We start from the raw sequence: 20,367 nt of genomic DNA on the forward strand, positions 1-20,367 counted from the left end.
GTGAGAAGATTTGGCAATTGGCTTTAGTGAAAAATACATGGACAAAATAATCTAACTAAGCATGGTGTGGCAACTAAAAAAAATAAGAAGGTAGAATAGCAACAGGAAAATATCATCCCACTTCCTCTCTCCATCATACATAACACACCTCTGTTTACTTATTTTGTAAGTTTACTTAATTGTAAGTTGCTTTAGGAACCATATTTACTGAAAAGTGTACACATTTATATACTTTTAAATGTTTATACATACAGTATATCATTTTTTAAAAAAAATTGAAGGAAGGATTCAACAGTAAAGAGGTGTTTATAAAAGGAAAGGGATGTTTGTGAGTGTTCAGCACTCTGATAATTGTTAATAGTAAGATGATTAAGACTGCAACTCTATACACATTTATGGGGGAGTAAATCCTATGGAACTCACTGGGGCTTACTTCTGAGTAAACATGCCTGGATTGCACTGTAATGTGGCAGCCCTAGAGAAGAAGAAGAAGAAGAAGAAGAAGAAGAAGAAGAAGAAGAAGAAGAAGAAGAAGAAGAAGAAGAAGAAGAAGAAGAAGAAGAGTTTGGATTTGATATCCCGCTTTATCACTACCTGAAGGAGTCTCAAAGCGGCTAACATTCTCCTTTCCCTTCCTCCCCCACAGCAAACACTCTGTGAGGTGAGTGGGGCTGAGAGACTTCAGAGAAGTGTGACTAGCCCAAGGTCACCCAGCAGCTGCATGTGGAGGAGCGGAGACGCGAACCCGGCTCCCCAGACTACGGGTCTACCGCTCTTAACCACTACACCACACTGGCTCTCTAGAGGATGCATATAAATAATTTAGCTCCAATTATACATACTGTATTTAAACCATAAGTGGTTTTAGAACCTTAAAAGAGATTCAAGGATGTTCTACTCAAGAGTAGACCCACTGAAATTAATGAACCTAAATTAGTCATGTCCATTTACTTCAGCGGGTCTAGTCTGACAAGGACTAGCACTGAATACCATGCATAGACTGGAACAGATGAAGCAGATTGTGGTCAATGAATTTATGCCTTTATAAATTTGTTAGATTTTAAGGTGCCACAGGGCTCTTTGTTGTTTTCGCTTCAAAAGAGAACCACAACACCCTCGCTGGAAATGGCTGTGTATGTTATTTGTACATACCAGTATTTGAAACTCTTACAAAAATGTGAATAACAAAATATGAACACATTATACCTATTATTTTACTTCTTTTTTATGCAGCAAAATTACCTTTTTTTTTATAGACCAGGGCAAAATATATTTTGCAGACCCGTGGCATATTTCATAATTGCTTAGACTAACATCCCTTCACACATTAGCCCCCTTATGGAAAGAACCATTCCTACTTTGCACAGCATATTGAGAATCCACCTTGTTTCTGTGACTAAGAGAGGGTGGCTGATGCCTAATGAACATCCTGCACAGTCCTATAATTAAGGGAGCAAAATAACTTGCACAGCTGCACGGGGCACAGCTGTGACATATTCTGCAAGATGGCTCCCTTGCTAACTCTGTTGCGCTGCTGTAATTTCTCTTCACAATACTCTCTCCTCTACTTTCGTTGCTTCCTTTGGCTGTGACGGTTCATCGAGACATTCTTACATTTCACCAAACATTTTGGTGTAGTTTTTAAACCCAGGAATGAGAACACTGAATCATTTTATGCAGGAAAAATATACATAAGTTGCTAAGAATATAAGAAGAGACCTGCAGGATCAAACCAAAAACCTTTCTATGTATCTCAGAACTTATTTATCTATTCATACCTTCAGCAAAATGGTAACAGGGATGTTTACTATACATTTTCTCTTAGCATATGCATTTTTGTACTGTACAGTGTTTTGTTGCATTGTGAAATTCAAAGAAGTGTGCAATTAAAAGCATAGCTATCTTCCAGTTTGCATATTGATTTGGGCAAGTGCAAATTAGGTAACTTTGCATTAAAACGTGAACCGAACCAGATTCCTTCCCCATGCCTATTAGCAAACTTGGCCACTTTACTGCTTTCCCAAAGTAGTGATTAGGCTAACCAGAATCTATACTCCCAGCTCCCTTTCAAAAATGTCTGCTATGTTGGCCACTGTCCAGTTCTCAGGTTATGGAAGCTGATGTTGGTGACAACAAGTAAGGTATTTTTGTTAGCAGTTCCACATCTGATTTTTTAAAGAACTCTGGGGTGGATTCCAGATCTGATGATTTGTTCATTATTATTTTTTATTCTCTCATTAAGGCCCAGAATTTTGTGTCTTGTCACCACAGCTAGCTTCAGTTCCTCAGACTCTCATCCAGAGGTGGTTAGTCCAGGTATAGGGACCTGCCCTATATCAACCACAGTGAAGACAGATGCAAAGCTTTCATTCAGCTTCTCTGCAATTTCATTTTCCTCCTTAAGCACACCTTTTACTTCATCATCCACCTTGCTAGTTGGTTTTCCTGCTTTCACGATGTTTTTTAGCAATGTTATATTCTTTTTAAAAAGTCTTATTGCCTGCTTGCATTTCTTTTGAAAAAGTTAGCACTCCTTTTTGTTCTCATCTGGGCAAGGCTTCCATCAGACTTAGCACCAGTGGTTGGCAAAATCAGGAATTGGTAGAGGGCCCAGCCTTCTGCCCACTTATCCATTGCTGGGTTCAGCTCCACCCTCTACCTCCTTGTCTCACCTGGGCTTTGAGAAGGTCCTTTCTCAGAGCCTCGCATTTGGAGCAACTTGAAAAATAACAATCCAAATTTTAAAAGTCTCATTAGGCCTCCATAGCAAACTGCACTGGTGGCACATTATTCTGGCCATCTCACACAATGTACCAGTTCTATCTTACTTTCCTTCTGCTCTGAGAAGAAGCATCCCCTTGGTTCTTTCTCAGAACCCAAGTGCCAACAGAGGTGGCAGAGAAGCCAGCCGTGCTGCCACCACAGTTACAACAATATTTTTTTTAAAAAAAAGTAAGTGGGTGTTTGTGGTTGGGGGGACGATTGGAGGCAGCAGTGGCAAGGCTATGAGGCAGGAAGGGTTACTGGTAAGAATGTGCCAAAGACCCCTGAAGCCTGGGGCTGACCCTTACTTCCATTTTCTGAAGGAAGCCTTTTTTTAAATATATATATATTTATTGGTTTTATAAAACAAAACATACAACACAAACATACACAATTTGCACAACAAAACAAAATACAAACACTACAATAAAAAAGATATAAAATCAATCTTCTAACATAAATCTCTATCATCCTCCTCCATTCCCTCCCAACTGCCGTTTCTTTATATTACTTCCTTAGTACTTTCCAAATCTTGATTCCCGAAGGAAGCCTTTTTGCCATTAAAAGCACCATTGATTTTGTTGGCTGGCTGGTATCCTCTTGGACTTGGTGTGTATTTGTCCTGATCTGCAGTATGCATTCTCACTGAGCTTCTATCCATGTGGTTTTCCTTTCAATTTTCCTTTCCTTCTTTTTTTTACCAGTCCCCTTATTTCTGAGAACTTGCCTCTTTTGAACCCAAATGTTGGACTATGTTGGCAATTGCCCACTTACATAGATTATAACTCTGATAGCACCGTGATCACTGTTTCCAATCAATTTACCAACACTTACACCTCACAGTGCACCCACTTATGATTAAGTCCAGGGTCACCTCCCCTCTGGTCAGTTCCATGCCCAACTGTTATAAGGTGGTCATTTAGGGTATCTAGAAATGTGACCTTTCTCATGACCAGAAGCTGCCCAATACCATATTGGCCCATTAGTCAATCTAGCCCTGTATTGTTTATTTGGATAGTAGCAGCTCTCTCTGGGATCTTATCACTTGCTACATGCCTATCACCTTCTACCTGTAATGAGTGATGACAGGGGATTGGACCTGGGAACCTCTCTGTTCAGAACATGTGCCTCACCACTGAGCTATGGTCCATTGCCAAAAAATGGCTAGACCAGGCTGCCACTTTTTATGTTATATGCATTGGGATTTCAAAGTCCTCATCCTGAGAAGGGTGTGTGGGATCACGTCTCAAGCCATACAGTCATTTCCCAAGTAATACAGGAAATGTAATACAGGAATGAAGTGACAGCCTGAGTTTGTAGAATTCTGAATGGCGCCACTTTAGATTGCAGGAAAATAATATTTTTTAACATCTTCCACAGAGACTTTACTTTCCTGTTTTTCCTCCTCACTAACACACAGTCATTTTTCTCAGTTTTAAACTTGCTGTATAAGATCAGTTTCTGCAGAGGTTGTGTAATACTATACTCGAAGATGAGGCCAAGAAAAAGAAAAGCAGGACAAGCTTTAAGCTATTTGCAATAAAGGCAAGAGCATTTGCTTCTTTGCCCAGACATATTCTCTAGCATCTACCAAGATCATGGCCACCACTATGCTTGCACATAAGTCTCTAGGGGCAGGTTGTTTTTTAATGGCAGCCACATCCAAAATGGGTATTTACAAGGGAAAATGGGAAGTTCAAAAAGAATGTTTGGGCAATTCAAAAATGCAAAGGTTATATTATGTTTGTTGATGTAAAACGTGATTGATAACATGTTATCCAAGTAAGTGAAGCAGTCCAGGCTCTACCAAAACCCCAGAATCTCCCCAAACATACCCATTTTGCCTCTTCCTGCTAAATATTTGTGCAGGAGAGAGAATGTAGGCAGGTGCTGCTAGTCACACAAAGATATGAAAAGGTGTACCTGAAAAGCTATACCTTAAATCAGGCATCCCCAAACTGCGGCCCTCCAGATGTTTTGGCCTACAACTCCCATGATCCCTAGCTAACAGGACCAGTGGTCAGGGATGATGGGAATTGTAGTCCAAAACATCTGGAGGGCCGAAGTTTGGGGATGCCTGCCTTAAATGGTTTGCAAGCCCGATATCCTTTGAACCTGATCACTGTATCCCTTAACCTCATTGGATTAGTATTTCCTGACTTGGTCACTGAGAGAATCAACTAGAAGGAGAAGAAATTCCACTGGATATAGCTTCTCCTGCTACTGATTCAGCACTGTGGTGGGGAAAGAAAAATCACACTAGGTCTTCAAAGGAGCTTTTAGAGTTTTGGAAATTTTTCTATTATAAGCTCTGGTATGGTGCTTGCCAGCTGCTCTTAGTGTGCAGTTTAAATATTCAAGTGCCTATTGTTCTCATCAGCAATTGTGCATTGTGGCTGTGTGTGTGTACCACTCTGGAAAACAGTTCCTTTTTCAACAGTCTCAGAGGGACTGATAAAGCCCTAAAACAAGCAATGTGGATTAATTCCCAACTAGATAAGATTCCTCCAAATCCCCAAAGATAATTTGCTTGAAGCTTAATTTTCAGCCTGTTATTACATGAAGGCTTTATCTTCAACCAAAGTTGGGAGCAAAATTAAGCAAGCTGACTTTAGCCAAATAAAACGAACAATTGAGCTGGAATCCATAGACAGCTGGTACTTGGAATACACTCTACAGGGGGAAAGTATCTCAGCATCTATTTAGGGGAGCCACTTAAAGGGGACCCCTGACAGTTACTGGTCATGAACGACTATGGGGTTGTGGGGCTCATCTCACTTTACTGGCTGAGGGAGCCGGCATTTGTCCACAGACAGCTTCCAGGTCATGTGGCCAGCATGACTAAGCTGCTTCTGGCGAAACCAGAGCACCGCACGGAAATGCCGTTTGCCTTCCCGTCGGAGCAGTATCTACTTATCTACTTGCACTTTGACGTGCTTTCGAATTGCTAGGTTGGCAGGAGCAGGGACCAAACAATGGGGATTTACTCACTCCATCTCACTCCAGCTCACTCCATCGTGGGGATTTAAACCGCCAACCTTCTGATTGACAAGCCCTAGGCTCTGTGGTTTAGACCACAGTGCCACCCATGTCCCCTAGGGTGGCCACTTAGGGATCTCCTAAAAAGAAGAAAATCATTATGCAGATCTGCAAAAAAATAAAAATAACTCATATTGTAAGGCAGGAGTAGCTAAGAGTTTTAAATGCGAGGGCTGCGTGAGCTATTGGCCAACCTGCAGAGGGTTGCATGGCAGTAGTGGATGTGGCCATAGTAAAAGTTACAGAATTCAAAGTACAGTAGCTGTATGGCAATCGTTCTATCAACACAACCATTTCAGCTTCCAAGATGAAACAATCCTCCCCCCTGACCCGAGCCTATTGCAGAGGAAGGGGAAGAGTTTGGGAGCCCACTCCACCCTCTAGAATCTAAGATATATATATGCAAATTAGGAAATAATTACTATAATTTAAATAGAAATACAATGGATAGTAGTGGAAGACTGTGACCAGGTGACTGACCTGTGTGTCTGCTCAATCTGCCATTGGTGAGAAACTTCAAGACCACTGTTTTCCTTCTTATGCTTATTTATCCTGAAATAGACAACAAATATCAAATAAAATGCCCAGGAAATCTCTAGCGACAAAGACCTGGTACATCTATCTGGGCAACGCCATATAATTTGCTCCATAATGTCAGTCTCATAAAAAGCTTAATTTTATTTACTAGTGCTCAAAAAAAATAATACACATAATTCAGTTATAAGTGCTTTAAAGCTCCACTGAGCACATGCTTCACTCTCTTATATGAAATTAAATGGCCGTAACTATAACAGGCACTTTACTCTTCAAAGTGCTTACCTTTAGCTGGATCATGCTCAATAATTAGTAATAATTCATACATATTTCTATTAGAACAATCTATATTATTCTGAATTGTATTCCTTTGCTAATTCATTATACAGAAGTGTCTTTTAATTTTATTCTAATTGTTTTGGTTTCAATAAGATAATGATGATAATCTCGTATTACCAGTAGGTTAAAAACCTGCGCATATTTATTTGGCAGTAAAACAATGGAATCAGTAAAAGATGTGTAGGATTATGCTGCAAATGCTCAAATATTATAGCATATAAAAAACCCCATTAGTTTGGAATGCTAGAAATATACTTAAAACAAACAATAGAATCACATTGGGCAGAGCTGCAAAAAACATTATTTTCCATAAGAAACCTTTCATTCTGATTTTCTTTTTGCCTATTTTAATATACATCTATATTTAGATGTCCATGGGAGCTCCCTCTGGTGGATTTATTAATAGCTGAATGCTGAATGCTATTAATAGTCTGTTACAAACTGGATAACAAGAGCCTGATGCCCTGATTCTCAACATATTTCTTCAGAATTACTGTAGCAGGTCAATCCAATGGTCCTTCTATGCTGGCAGATGCTGCGTTGCCATAATATCATGTGATGAAAGCAAAACAATACCAGTAGAAACAAAAGAGAATTTAGCAATTCCCACAGCATCCCTTAACAACACCTACTGTGAGACACACCGATCATGCTCTCTGCCCCCACATAAGGCATGCACAGTCTAAATCTGCCAACATGCAAGAACTCAGGGACAGGACTGTTAGTCATATTGATTTATGTGGAGTTTCTTGCAGAATAACCATACATTAGATTGCAGCTCACATGCATACATAGGTACTGGGGTAAGGATGGTGAGCTAAATGTGGTTGAGGTATTGAAAAGACTCAGGGCATAGACCTATAGTATAATCTACATATGCTGTAAATGCCAATGCAAGTCTGTGAGATGGGCTGAGAAGTCTCATCAGCGTAGTGACTTCCTGGGTGTAGAAGGTATAATAGTCTCTCAAGAAACCTGGTCCTGAGCTAGACGAAAGTTTGATTAGTTAGCTGATCAATGTCCCAACTCTTGCTGATCAGAAGGTCGGCGGTTCGAATCCCTGTGACGGGGTGAGCTCCCGTTGCTTGGTCCCAGCTCCTGCCAACCTAGCAGTTCGAAAGCACGTCAAAATGCAAGTAAAATAAAAAAATTCCTTCAGTAGCACCTTAAAGACCAACTAAGTTTATATTTTGGTATGAGCTTTCGTGTGCATGCACACTTCTTCAGATACACTAGAAACAGAAGTGTCAGACCCTATATATATACAGAGGGTGGTGGGGGTGGGTGGGAATGGGTGATGGGCTGATGGGAGTGGTAAACCTGTAGATGGCTGCATTAATGGCTGCATTAATGGCTGCATTATGGCTGCATTAAAATGCAAGTAGATAAATAGGAACCACTACAGCGGGAAGGTAAACGGCGTTTCCGTGTGCTGCTCTGGTTCGCCAGAAGTGGCTTTGTCATGCTGGCCACATGACCTGGAAGCTATACGCTGGCTCCCTCGGTCAATAATGCGAGATGAGCGCGCAACCCCAGTCGGTCACGACTGGACCTAATGGTCAGGAGTCCCTTTACCTTTACCTTTAGGCTTCATTTTTAAGTGTTTGGGGTTTTTAAATTGTAATATAAAACATTCTGTTTTCCCTCTGAGTCCTTTGCCTAGTGGACATATTTTAACCTAAAAACAGGAGGGTGGGGATGAAATATTTCAAAACAACTTTTGACATTGCCACACAGAAAAACAACAACACAGAGGTCATTTCTACCGGCATCCCTGTAAGCTTGTTTTTGTACAGACAACATCATCAGTTCAAGAGCATGCCAGAGAGCTGTCTGCAATCTGCAGTTTCAGGAGATGTAATGTTCTGGAAGGCAAGTAGAATTTGGGACCATGGCTTATATGCCTTGCCTTCTCTTCTTCCACCTCCCAGCTCCGAACAAAAAGGCTGTTAAGTATTAAGAATACAGCAAACTTAAAATGAAATCCTTGGAAGAACTGGAATTCTTTGTGCAAAACAAAATGGAGGCATAACACTGACAGCAAGAAAACTAACATCAGGCTCCAGTGTTTGCATCAAGCAGATAGATGAATCTTATCTTTGAAGAGTTTATAAGTAAACCATTTTTAACTTACCAAATGCACAGTCTCTTTCTATGCTATAGGAAGTGGAGAACTTTGGAGGCAGCTTAGAAAGGGATGTTTTAAAGGTCTAAAAACCTGTAAATCTCTGCTGGACTTCTCTCACCAAAGAGTACTCACCCCAAACCTGGATCTTGGCATCCAAGGGAATTCTCCTTTATATACCTAACAAAAAACAACAACACAGACATCTGGTCCAAGTCTAGTTTTTAAAAAGTTGTCCATCAGCTGTTATTGGCACCTGGAAAGAAGACTGAACAGGAACAAAGGTCACCCAATCACAATATTCCCCATTAAATAATCGCAATTATGTCAAAAAGTATTTAGAAATTTTATTTATTTAGGAAATTTCCCCTTGTCTTTCCTGATCCCAAGTCAGTGGAGGCAGGAAGAGAGATTGCAAATATAAAAAAACAGTGATACAATGCATAAAAATAATTAGTGATCAGTTAATGAAAATTCACATTAATACCAATAAAATCTGTAGGAAAGTTGCCTATTTTTTTCACCAGCAGATAAAAAGTTTTTAAGTAGACACTGTGAACCGCCCTGAGACCTTAGGGTATAGGCAGTATACAAATTTAATAAATAAATATGAAGAAGAAGAAGAAGAAGAAGAAGAAGAAGAAGAAGAAGAAGAAGAAGAAGAAGAAGAAGAAGAAGAAGAAATTTGGAACTCCCAAAGGAAGGGTGTTTCATATTCAGGGTGCCACCACAAAGAAATTTAATTTTTGAGTGGCTGTATAATGCACAAGCTTTGAGAAGGGTTATGGTGGATCAGTAACCATGCCATTCCCATAATATAAGGATTGACTCTCAAACTGATGGCTCAGATTGAGTCACCAGGATCCCTGGCCTCTTTCAGCGGCACCAGTGCCATAACAGAGAGCATTTGGGCTGCATTCCAGCAGCATATTAGTACTGCAATAGTGCATCATCCTGTTTCTCATAATTCTTCCAACTCATTATCATGTGATAATTGCAGCTATTACTTGAATGTGTGAAGTAGCTATTAGGAACTGGCTATCGCTAATCATCCTCTCTTATCACCCAAGTTAATTATCTAATGTGAGAGGCAAGCTGGGAGATGATAAATCCATCAGTCACCCTGGGATGAAACATAGGACAGGTTAAACCTAGAACATGATGTTAGGTGCTTTTGTGCTCTTGCACTAGCAACCAATGGCTGTCTTACCATGAGCATCCACACTGATAATATCTAGGAGTATAGAGAAGGTGTGTTTCAGATTGCAATATACAGTACTATGGAACATTTAAAACAGCACATTACCTATATTCAAAATCACCTTAGTAAATCCTACAGGAGACCTGTAAAGCAGGCCAATATTATCTCAGTATAAGAGGTAGAGTGCTTAATGAGTCTGAAGTAAAAAAACACACAGAAACAATTCTTACAATCCTTACCCAAAAAGCAAAATAAGGACAGAGGCTGCTTCTAGTTAACAGGGGCAGTTGGGGCATATAACAGGGGAATGCTAGGAGCATATAATAGGGCTGCATACGTACAGTAGTAAACACTAAACGTCCTCATATAACAGCGCAATCCCATGGGGCAGACCAGGCATCCCCAAACTTCGGCCCTACAGATGTTTTGGACTACAATTCCCATCTTCCCCGACCACTGGTCCTGTTAGCTAGGGATCATGGGAGTTGTAGGCCAAAACATCTGGAGGGCCGCAGTGTGGGGATGCCTTGGGTAGATCCACATCACACATTTAAAGCACTCCGAACACACATTTAAAGCACTGGACTTCTCCCAAAGAATCCTGATAACTGTAGTTTGTTTAGGGTTGTGAATAATTGTAGCTCTGTGTCAGGAGGAAATACAGCTCCTACGATTCTTGGGCGGGGTGCTTTAAATGTGTGGTGGATGTGATTAAAGTGTGAAACTGCCCCATATCTATTCAGAAGTCCCACTGAATTTAGTGGGTCTTACTCCCAGTGAAGTGGAGTTGATTACAGCCTAATACTCTAGACTTAACTTTTGGCGCATTCTTGACTTGGGGCTGGTCACTGTTGGCATTTAAAAGCTCTGAATGACCTTATCTCTATTTGCTGGTTAGAAGAAATAATTATTTGAAAAGATAACATTGCCACCCTCTTTTCTACCTGGGTCCCACACTGATGTAAGTTTCTTCAGGATTCATGTCACATATTTATTTGATGTTTTGTTTTTTTTAAAAAGGAAAATGCTCCCTCTTCATGTACTTTCGAAAAAGTAAAAATTGTAAATGTTCAACATACTGTGATAAATCACAGTAAACAACAAAACAGTGCCCTTTATCACAGCAGGGATACCAGAGTTATTTAGCTTTAAAACTCTAACAGCATGTAGTGTCTCTAACGTTCCAAAAATATAAATATTGCCAATGACAGCTTTCGCTTGCAACCAATTCCACAAACTGGAAACATAAAACTGCCCCCCCCACCAACACCTTTAAGGAGGTAGATATGTGAAGCTGATAATATAGGCCATATGCTGAATGAACAAAATGTTAATCAAACCTCAGAAAAACCAATACGCAAACTGAAACCCAGGTATCCTGCAAAAATTGTACTTTTTTTCTGTTGCTGTTGTTACGTAGGATCTCTAAGGTTGGCACCCAACACACCATGCAAATGGACTTCCAGTCATGCAATGACTTTTACCCTTGCAGCCCCAATTTCCCCTGGTCTGCGCCAGATGATCCCCCTGGCTGCCTAGAGCAGATTTGGGGCTGGGGCTTCAGAGGAAAGAAAGGTGCATTGTGTTGCATGAGCAGAAGTCTATTCTGCAGGTAACACTGCAGGTGTCATATCCCTTTTATTAACCCTCCCTTGCCTTTTTGCCCTTCTCCACCAGTTCTTATGATTCATCATTTATATCTATGAACTTTTTGTTCCTTCTCAAGAGCACCCTCTTAACATTTTTATGGCTCCTTATCGCGTTCAGAACAAGTTTGGACTTGCTGCTCACTTATAATGCACTGGCAGATTTCTCTGCCAAGATGGGCCTTAAATTCATTCTTCTCCACCCCAGACTTGTGTTAGATTTACAGTACTTGCTAAAACTACATCTGTGAAGATGATACAAGTCTGCTTTCTCTGTACACTCTGTACAATTGATTTGGTATCTTGGTCTTCATTATATTTTAAACTTTCATCTAATCAACTAACTGAATTTTAGCTGCAGCTATATACATCCTGTACAGCACAATAATTTGGCCACGTTGTGAAAGGCTGTGCCGTCATTCATCCCAGTGTCACTTCATGCCAGCAGTAAAGCAATCCGCCATCTTCTAATGCATTACAGTGAACATTTATACAACTATTACACCTTGCAGGACTTCAATATTTTTTCTTTAAGAGGCTTGTCATCTATACAGAGCACAGCGGATTGTCAAGTGACTTCTATGGTTGTCGGAAAGATACCTAGATCCAGCAACCCTGACTTCTACATTTTGATGTTAATGGAGGAAAAGATAATGGAAACATTTATAAAGAAGAAGATTGCAATTCAGTTAAGGTTATGATTTAGTAAGGAGTCGGTCAGCATGAACCAGTTAAATGAAGATCATGTGTGACAAATGTATTAGGGTCATTTCTACACATTATTGAATGGATAAGATGAAGCCATCAGTATAATTCATCCAGGTTTCAGGAAAGCATTTGTTAATATGACTACACCATGAGATGGATTTACAAGGTCAGGCAGAAGAGGATAGGGGACAACATCTGAAATGGAATATAAATTGGTTTAGACATAAGAAGCAGATGGTGTCAGTAAGACGTAAGAATTCATGGTGCAGAAAGGTAGGATATGCATGAATAAAAATACAGAGCATCGCATGATTCATCTGTTGTGTTGGGAAGGTAGAAACAGACAGAGCTGCAGAGCACTTGAACCAAGCACTTTCACAGAGTGACTGACTGAAAACTATTGTGGCAATGCAAATTTGTCATACAGGAATCCCATGTACTCAACATACTAACTTCCTCAATAGGCAGAGGGAAATTGCCTAAACTTCACAGGTTATTAACCACTTCTACCTGCTCTTTAGCACCATCTGTGCACCTGATTAAATACCAAATGCAAATAAATGCATCATAAGTGCAGGTCAAAATTAGAACGTAAGTGCAGAGAACAATACACTTTTCTATAAATAGTATTCATCTGCATGATAAATGTGGCTTTAATTATAACTATACTAATTAATATATCAAATCAATATTCAAGGCACTTCACATTCAAGAATACAATAGTCTTTGCAACAGCTCTGTAAGGCAGGCCAATAGAAGCATCCAATAATGCAAGGCAGGCTGAATATGTGTGTAATAGCTGGGAAGAGGAGGAGGAGGAGGAGGAGGAGGAGGGAGGAGTTTCAATGGCTTATTGAAAAATTAAGAGCTCTAGATCTTTCAAGCTCTTTTCCATAGTCAGAATCCATACAATATCTCAAATTCTGTTACAAGGTGAGAGAATGATGGTCAGACTAGCTAATATGCGAAATACATAGATGCTGCATAAAATGGCAACCATATGTTGGCTCCCCGTTGTATCACTCCGTGATGTCTAATAGACCTTATTGCACTAAACTAAACCAGTTTATTCATCGATGAGTCATCACAGCACAACCCACCTAGGGTGCAACACTAGTTGACTGTGCATGCAGATAGAAGTGATGAATATTCATCTTAAGGGTTTGCACTGGTGTAGACAGGTCATTTGTGCAGCATAATTGGGCTTTTTGCTTCCCTGAATGGATTAGGACAGGATTACCTGAAGAGCTGCTTATGTAAAATACCAATCTCCCTTACTGCCTTGAGATAAGCTTCAGAAGCTCTGCTTAGATTCGCACCAACAAAGACAATTAGGGTGCTGTTGTGCTTCAGATATGTTCATCTGATAGGCGCAGAATAGCAGTTGCTCAGCTTCCTGTTGAGGCTAGAGATCCTAGGGGTCACAGGACTACCTGCTCTCTATCTGTACACACACACCACCTTGCATCTCTGAAGAGATGCTGCTTTGGGTGCCACTGAAGTTGAGTGGTGGCACTTGTATCATGTTAACTCTGTCCAGAAGGAAATTAACCAGATCCTATTCTATATGGTTTGTTTTAAGGAGATCTGTAAAGAATTTAAAGAGATCTGTAAAGACTTTATCTTATTATCCCAGACATCCTAAGAGGTAATATGCTTTATTATGAGAGACTGCTGTTTGTGTGTATTTTGCTCTCCTGATTTTTTTCATGCTTTTATAACTCTGTTTTGTCCCTTGTGGCTGAGAAACAAACAAACAAAAGTCTATGAATATAAATGTCCTGTTCATGAATGCCCAAAAGCCTCCTTCGGGGTGCTGTTAGAAACAGGCTGAAGCACTGGAAGGACCTTTGGTCTGGTCAATCAAAGCAATTCTTATGTTTCTTTAAAAGGTAATTTTAAGAAGAAGGATGCAGATGGTCGCTGGGAGCACTGTTATGGGTGCTGCCTCCAACAATGCACAGTTCCTGAGATGCTTTCCAGAACTCCTGCCAATTCTCAGCTCCATTGATTTCAGTGGGGCATCCATCAATTCATTCCAGCTGCGACCCATTAGTATAATTGAAACAAACCATTTTGTCATACTAGTGTTACAAAGTTTCTCTCTAATTGATTTTGATTATTTTAAAGCCCCACGATTGATTACTAGCAAACTAAAAATTTGCACATGGGTACTGCCGAACGAAGCATTACATAGGGAACTTCTTTTCAACCATGCAATGATAAATGCGGGTGCTTTGAGCATGAAATTCCTTAATGGGACCACCCTTCACAGCAGACCATCTTGTTTAGTATCTACAGAGAGGAAGAGTCTGTATTCAGACAATATAAAGAGGGCAGGAACCCAGAGAGAGGATGGCTTCTGAGTTCCAAGTAATGAGAGTAATCCTATGGTGGCAGAGACCAGTTTTGGTTCTGAAATAAAACAAGTTACAAAAAATTGTTTTTACATTATATTATAATTTAATTAATTTTAACTATTATCTTTCACATGCTTTTAGTTATCAGTGTTTTATCCATATTGGCTTTAATTTTTGTAAGCCGCTTTGAATTCCAGTTCTGGGGGAAAGTGGAATACTGTATAAAAATAAATAAAATAATAATTATTATCTCCACTTTTGAATTCCGTAACTGTATTTCTATATGTCTTAGGTCTTTTTAAAAATTAACACATAAATAAATAAATACAATAAGTCTATCTGCATACTACTATGTAGAGGACTACAAAGTATCAGGCTCTCTTCATACTGGTACAATTTTTGACATGGCAAGACAAACATGGCACTATACCTCACTTATATGAATAGATGATATAATTAATGATCTAGATATGTTACCCCAACAAACAAAACAGGTCATATCTATCTACTATCACTTATGAATTGCAATCAACAGCTAGGTAAATGTCACCAAACTTCAAATATGCAATGCAAAAGAATATAGGCATTAGGCATGTTAATGCATTTTTACTTCACACTCTGATCTCCGATTCATTAATCCTACTTCATTTCTCAGGTCTGTGTATGTGTGTGTACACCCACACCCACACCCACATTTAATATTCAAACAAATAAGTTCAATAAATTTATGTGCAGTAAGATAACAGGATTAAAATGAGCCACCTTTCTTCTACTGAAGAGCACTACTGAGGAAGCTAAAGCCTCAGAGAATAAAAATAATTGGAAGTGATCATAAATAGAGATAACTGAAGGAAAATACAACCTTGCCAGTGTGTCAGGGAAAGTGGAGGTTTGGAAGCCAGTGAGGTGTTTGGTGATGCTACCTACTTATTTCCAAACTTCTAGACTATATTTTAAGATAATTAAGATGGGAAACACATTTGATAATGTGTGGTGTCCCTGAGAGAGCAAATGGGAAGCAGCTTCTTGCCCTCATGGAAAATTGATTCATTTCTTTTTAAGCTTTGCCAAGGAGAAGAAGCTGGGACAGATTCAGCATTGAGACTGAAACTGCATTCTACTAGTCCAGAGAATAATTTAAAAAACATTTGAAACAAAATTTAAAAAATCCTTCCAGCAGCACCTTAAAGACCAACTAAGCTTTTTATTTTGGTATGAGCTTTCGTGTGCATGCACACTTCTTCAGGTGTATTTTTTTATTTTGTTATGACTACGTCAGACCAACACGGCTACCTACCTTAAAAAACATTATTATAAATGAATTTGAGAAGTTAAAAGAGGTCATTAGAATATATAGGAAAGCAGAAACCTATTTGATGATTAGTGATGTCTTACTTCCTGAAACTTTAAGGAAGTACAGGCTGTTGAAAAGATAACGTTTACATTACAACAGTTTAATAATTGATGAGGTTTCAAATTTATGTGATAGTATGTTGACTGTGGGAGCTGTACATTAGATCAGCCGAACAATTTGGGCCATTTTCAATATTGTACTTTAAATATCATTTACCAGTGAATGCTGAATGGCATTATCTTCAGTCCTAACACCTGTTGATGTCTAATTAGGAACCATCTGCTCTGAGTGCTTTGACATCATTGGATGTCTTCACAGGTGGCTAAAGGAATGGAATGGGGAATTAGAATGTGCTATACAACCCAAGCAATGGAAATTTTTTCAGAATCTATACATGATCATTTCCTTACAACTTAAAATTAAGAATTGATCCAGCAAAAAGAAATGTTTTGGATATATTGGACCCCACAACATCTTTATAGGAATACACTGTCTAAGACAGATAGATGCTGGGGGTGTAATGCCTTGTTGAGACATTATGCATTATAATTATGTCTAATTTGTTAATAGACTTGCTAAGACATACCACAATATTAATCCAAACATATTCAAATCAAGAGTATTAAAACTGGCACACATACAGAGATACAAAGAATACGCATCCCACAACAAAAATTAGAAAAGTTGAGAATAATGTACAGATGTACTTGTCCATGCAAAATCTTACGTTATATCTATGTAACCATTCTCGGATAGTGTTTTCTTTTTTCTTTCACTGTTTAAAAATCAACCACCCTGTGGTAGGTAAAAACATAGTATCAAACAAAGGTGGTTACTCCACGTGCTGTAGCAGCAAGTGAGGGGTAGATGGAGCCAGCCAGACTGGGAAGGTAGCCCATCTAGGAGAAGGAAAACTCTGATCGTAAACCTTCTTCTAGAGAAGGAAAAGCTCAGGAATAAACCCAACACAAATCTGGAGTAGAGCCCAAGATGGTTGGATGGCACCTTGTGCGTTTCCTTCCGACAACTTCTGCAGCCAAGTTGGTGCCAAACGTATCGCTCTGCTTTCCTTTGGACCATATCAGCGAGGCCGAGACAGGAGTCTTGTCCTCTGGGCAACCCAGGACATCCATACATGCTGCCCCTTCGAAGTTACTTCAGGGCTGCTAACGCAATGGCTTGACTTCACCCCAGGAAGCATACTCCATTGTGTCTCAAGGCAGACGGATGCCAACAAGTTGAGATTTGTTATGTTTTCTGAGTGCCTTAGGACTCATTGTAGGGCAGAAAGGCAAAAAATAAAAAGCATTTTACAATAAAAAAACTCTAGTTATTAATTCAGCCCCTAGTTATTGTCAAATGTGCTTTAGACTTCCATCTCTCACTTGCTGGATCATCACCTTGTCATGGTGAGTGGGCTTGCACGTTCCCAGCAGGATCCCCCAAGGTTGTAAGGTCAAAGGGAAGGAGCTAGACAAAGAATGATCCAAAAGTCCTCAACAGCAGAACAGGCGGGTGATAACAAGCGGTATGTTACAATGGCTGTGAAGGCAGATGAAGGCTGCAGCAGATAAGAATCTACCGGTCGTCGTGACTACTCATGCCATGGGAACAGAGCCTTACTGCAAAGACTGTGCATTGGTCAGCGTGCAACTCTCCAACTCCTTGGAAAGATTCCATCTGAGCAGGCTGAAAACGTCCGTCATAGAGCTTCAGTATGCTGATGACAACGTAGTGTGTGCACGCTCAGAGGATGACCTCCAAACCATTCTAAATATCTTCGCAGAAGCTTATGAAAAGCTTGGCCTAACGCTCAACAACCAAAAAACCAAAGTGCTGCACCAACAAGTACAAAATAACCCTTCTGCAGTGCCACAAATAAAACTCAGTGGTGTAACGTTGGAAAATGTTGATCACTTCTCCTACCTTGGGGAAAGTTATCTTTCCCCAAGGGCAAACACTGATGCCGAAATCCAGCATCGCCTGGGCTCTGTGAGTGCGGCTTTTTCCTGATTGAAGTGCAGAGTGTTTGAGGACCGGGACATTTGCCGGGAAACCAAAATGCTTGTTTACAAAGCTATTGTACTACCAACCTTACTGTATGTATGCTTATGAAACATGGACCACTTATAAACACCATCTCCAACTCCTCAAAAGATTCCATCAACGGTGTCTCCCAAAATTTTTACACATCACTTGGGAAGACAGGCGAACTAATACCAGTGTACTGGAAGAAGCAAAGATCACCAGTGTTGAAGCAATGATTCTTCAACATCAACTTCGTTGGACTGGCCATGTTGTGTGGATGCCTGATTATCGCCTTGCGAAGCAACTACTCTATTCCGAACTTAAAATTGGAAAGTGTAATGCTGGTGGTCAACAAAAGAGTTTTAAAGATTATCTCAAAGCAAATCTAAGAAAATTTAGTATAAACACCAACAACTGGAAAACACTGGCCTGCGAGCGCTCCAATTGGTGTCATGGGCTTTGAAGACACTCGAACTCAGAACACAAGGGATAAATGTGCCAAGAGGAAGGCACGCTTGGCAAATCCACACCATGGTCAACTCCCGCCCTGAAACCAATGTGTCCCCCTGTGGAAGAACGTGCGGATGCAGAATTGGCCTCCACAGTCACTTACAGACTCATTGTTAAAACCGTATTTATGGAAGACAATCTTACTCGGCTACGAGTGATTGCCAAAGAAGACAACTTCCATCTGCGATCATCTGAGCCCCTTCTTCATGCGCCTCAAGAGCTTTAGATGGTGGCAGCAGGAGAACAATCCTTTCCTGCAATGGCTCCCCATTTGTGGAATGCTCTCTGGCACCTTCAATACATATCTTTAAGCACTGGGCATTCCTATTATTCCAGTCCTTTGGCTTATTAAGCAACCCAAGGCCTTTTAAATGTGCCTGGGCAGGGTGTGTTGTCCTTCTGTCTGTTTGCTACAGTTTTGGGTTTTGTGCTTTTACGCTGTGAACCATCCTGTGATCTTCAGATGAAGGACGGTACAACAAATATAACAAATAATGATAATAATAATAATAGTTCAGCATTTCCCCCTGATTTTGTTGCTAACATCTACAGTCGCTTTGTCTCAGGCTACAGAAGAAGTGAACGTGAGGGGCGAGCATTTCAAACGTGTTAACGACCAACAGCAGGGCCGGCCCACCTGCCAGGCAAGGTGAGGCAACCGCCTTGGGCGGCAGATCCTGATGTAGATCACAGAATCCTAAAGCTGAAAATGGAACCCGAGGGTCATCTGGTCCACCGCCCTTGTTCCTCCTGACGTCCATCTTCACTCAGCCTTTCTTCCCTCAGAGAGAGGAGGCGGCATTTTGTGGTTCGCCTCAGGCGCCAAAAAGGCCTCGGGGTTCACCTCAGGCACCACCAAAATGCCTCAGGCCGACCTGCCCAACAGGCAAGCACGCCTTAGTTTCCCACACGCGGCTCAGAGGTTCCTTTTCTTCCTTCCTTTTTTTCTAAAGCGCAAAAGAGAGGCGTCGGAGCCCTGGAAAAACAGCAGGTGCAGGCGACGGGCGAGGCCGCCTCAGCGCGGGCCCCGCCTCTACGCGTGGCTCGGCCGCCGGCCTGTGTTCCCCGAAGCCCACGTCGCGCAAAAGCAGCCGGAGGAGGAGGAGCAGAGGCGGCGGCGGCGGCGCTGAGGAGACCCGGCTGCTCGCCGGCAGCTGCTGGAGCCGCCCAGCCGCCGCCATGAACTCCAACAACCGCACCGAGAGCGACTGGCAGGGACTAGTGAGCGAGGTGAGAGGGAGAAGGAACGAGGCCTTCCGCGGACTGGAAGGCGGAGCTGCCCTTTTCCCGCCATTACCCCCCCCCCCAAACAGAAGAAGGCCTGCAAAAACCCGCGTTGCTGGTGCAGTGGGGCTTTCCTGCGAGGGTCTCCCATCCCTCTCCTTCCTGGCGTTTCCGGCAGCCTTCTGTGCATATATGCGATCCGGAGAGGCTTGCTTCCTTTCCTCTCTTTAGTGCAATTAAGGTTTGCAGCCCCGCTTCCCCCAATGCGTGTTTACTGTGCAGCATGTCACTTGTGAATTCAAACCCCCTCCCCAGTTAAGCGTGCATAAGGGTTGCAGTGTGGTGGGTTTTTTTCCGGGGTGGTGGTGGCGGCGGCGTCTGGGGCAAACGGCCTCCCTGGCCCGCCAAAGCAGCTGCGCTAAGCTCAAAACTTGCCTCGGTTTTTTCCAGGTGTGGCCAATGCTAAAAGCTGGGTGGTTGCGTGTCACCGCAGGGATCGTTGGCCCTCCAAAGTGGGCTGTGTCTGTGCGCACACG

General features: G+C 41.3%; 1 protein-coding gene across 4 annotated transcripts in view; it reads left to right on the forward strand.

Moving 5' to 3' along the window:
• Positions 1–19,679: 19,679 nt before the first annotated feature.
• CCDC149 (coiled-coil domain containing 149) overlaps positions 19,680–20,367 on the forward strand; it is a 57,592-nt gene continuing 56,904 nt past the window's right edge. For 3 of the 4 annotated variants that reach the window (XM_060278959.1, XM_060278963.1, XM_060278961.1), the window contains exon 1: positions 19,680–19,837. In XM_060278959.1, the coding sequence (XP_060134942.1) occupies positions 19,787–19,837 (51 nt within the window). In that variant the 5' untranslated portion in view covers positions 19,680–19,786. Of the gene's footprint in view, positions 19,838–20,050; positions 20,073–20,367 lie in introns of those variants that run through there. The other variant, XM_060278962.1, reaches the window with a different exon arrangement.

Source organism: Zootoca vivipara, chromosome 9 (genome assembly GCF_963506605.1).
Source record: "Zootoca vivipara chromosome 9, rZooViv1.1, whole genome shotgun sequence".
NCBI lineage: Eukaryota > Metazoa > Chordata > Lepidosauria > Squamata > Lacertidae > Zootoca > Zootoca vivipara.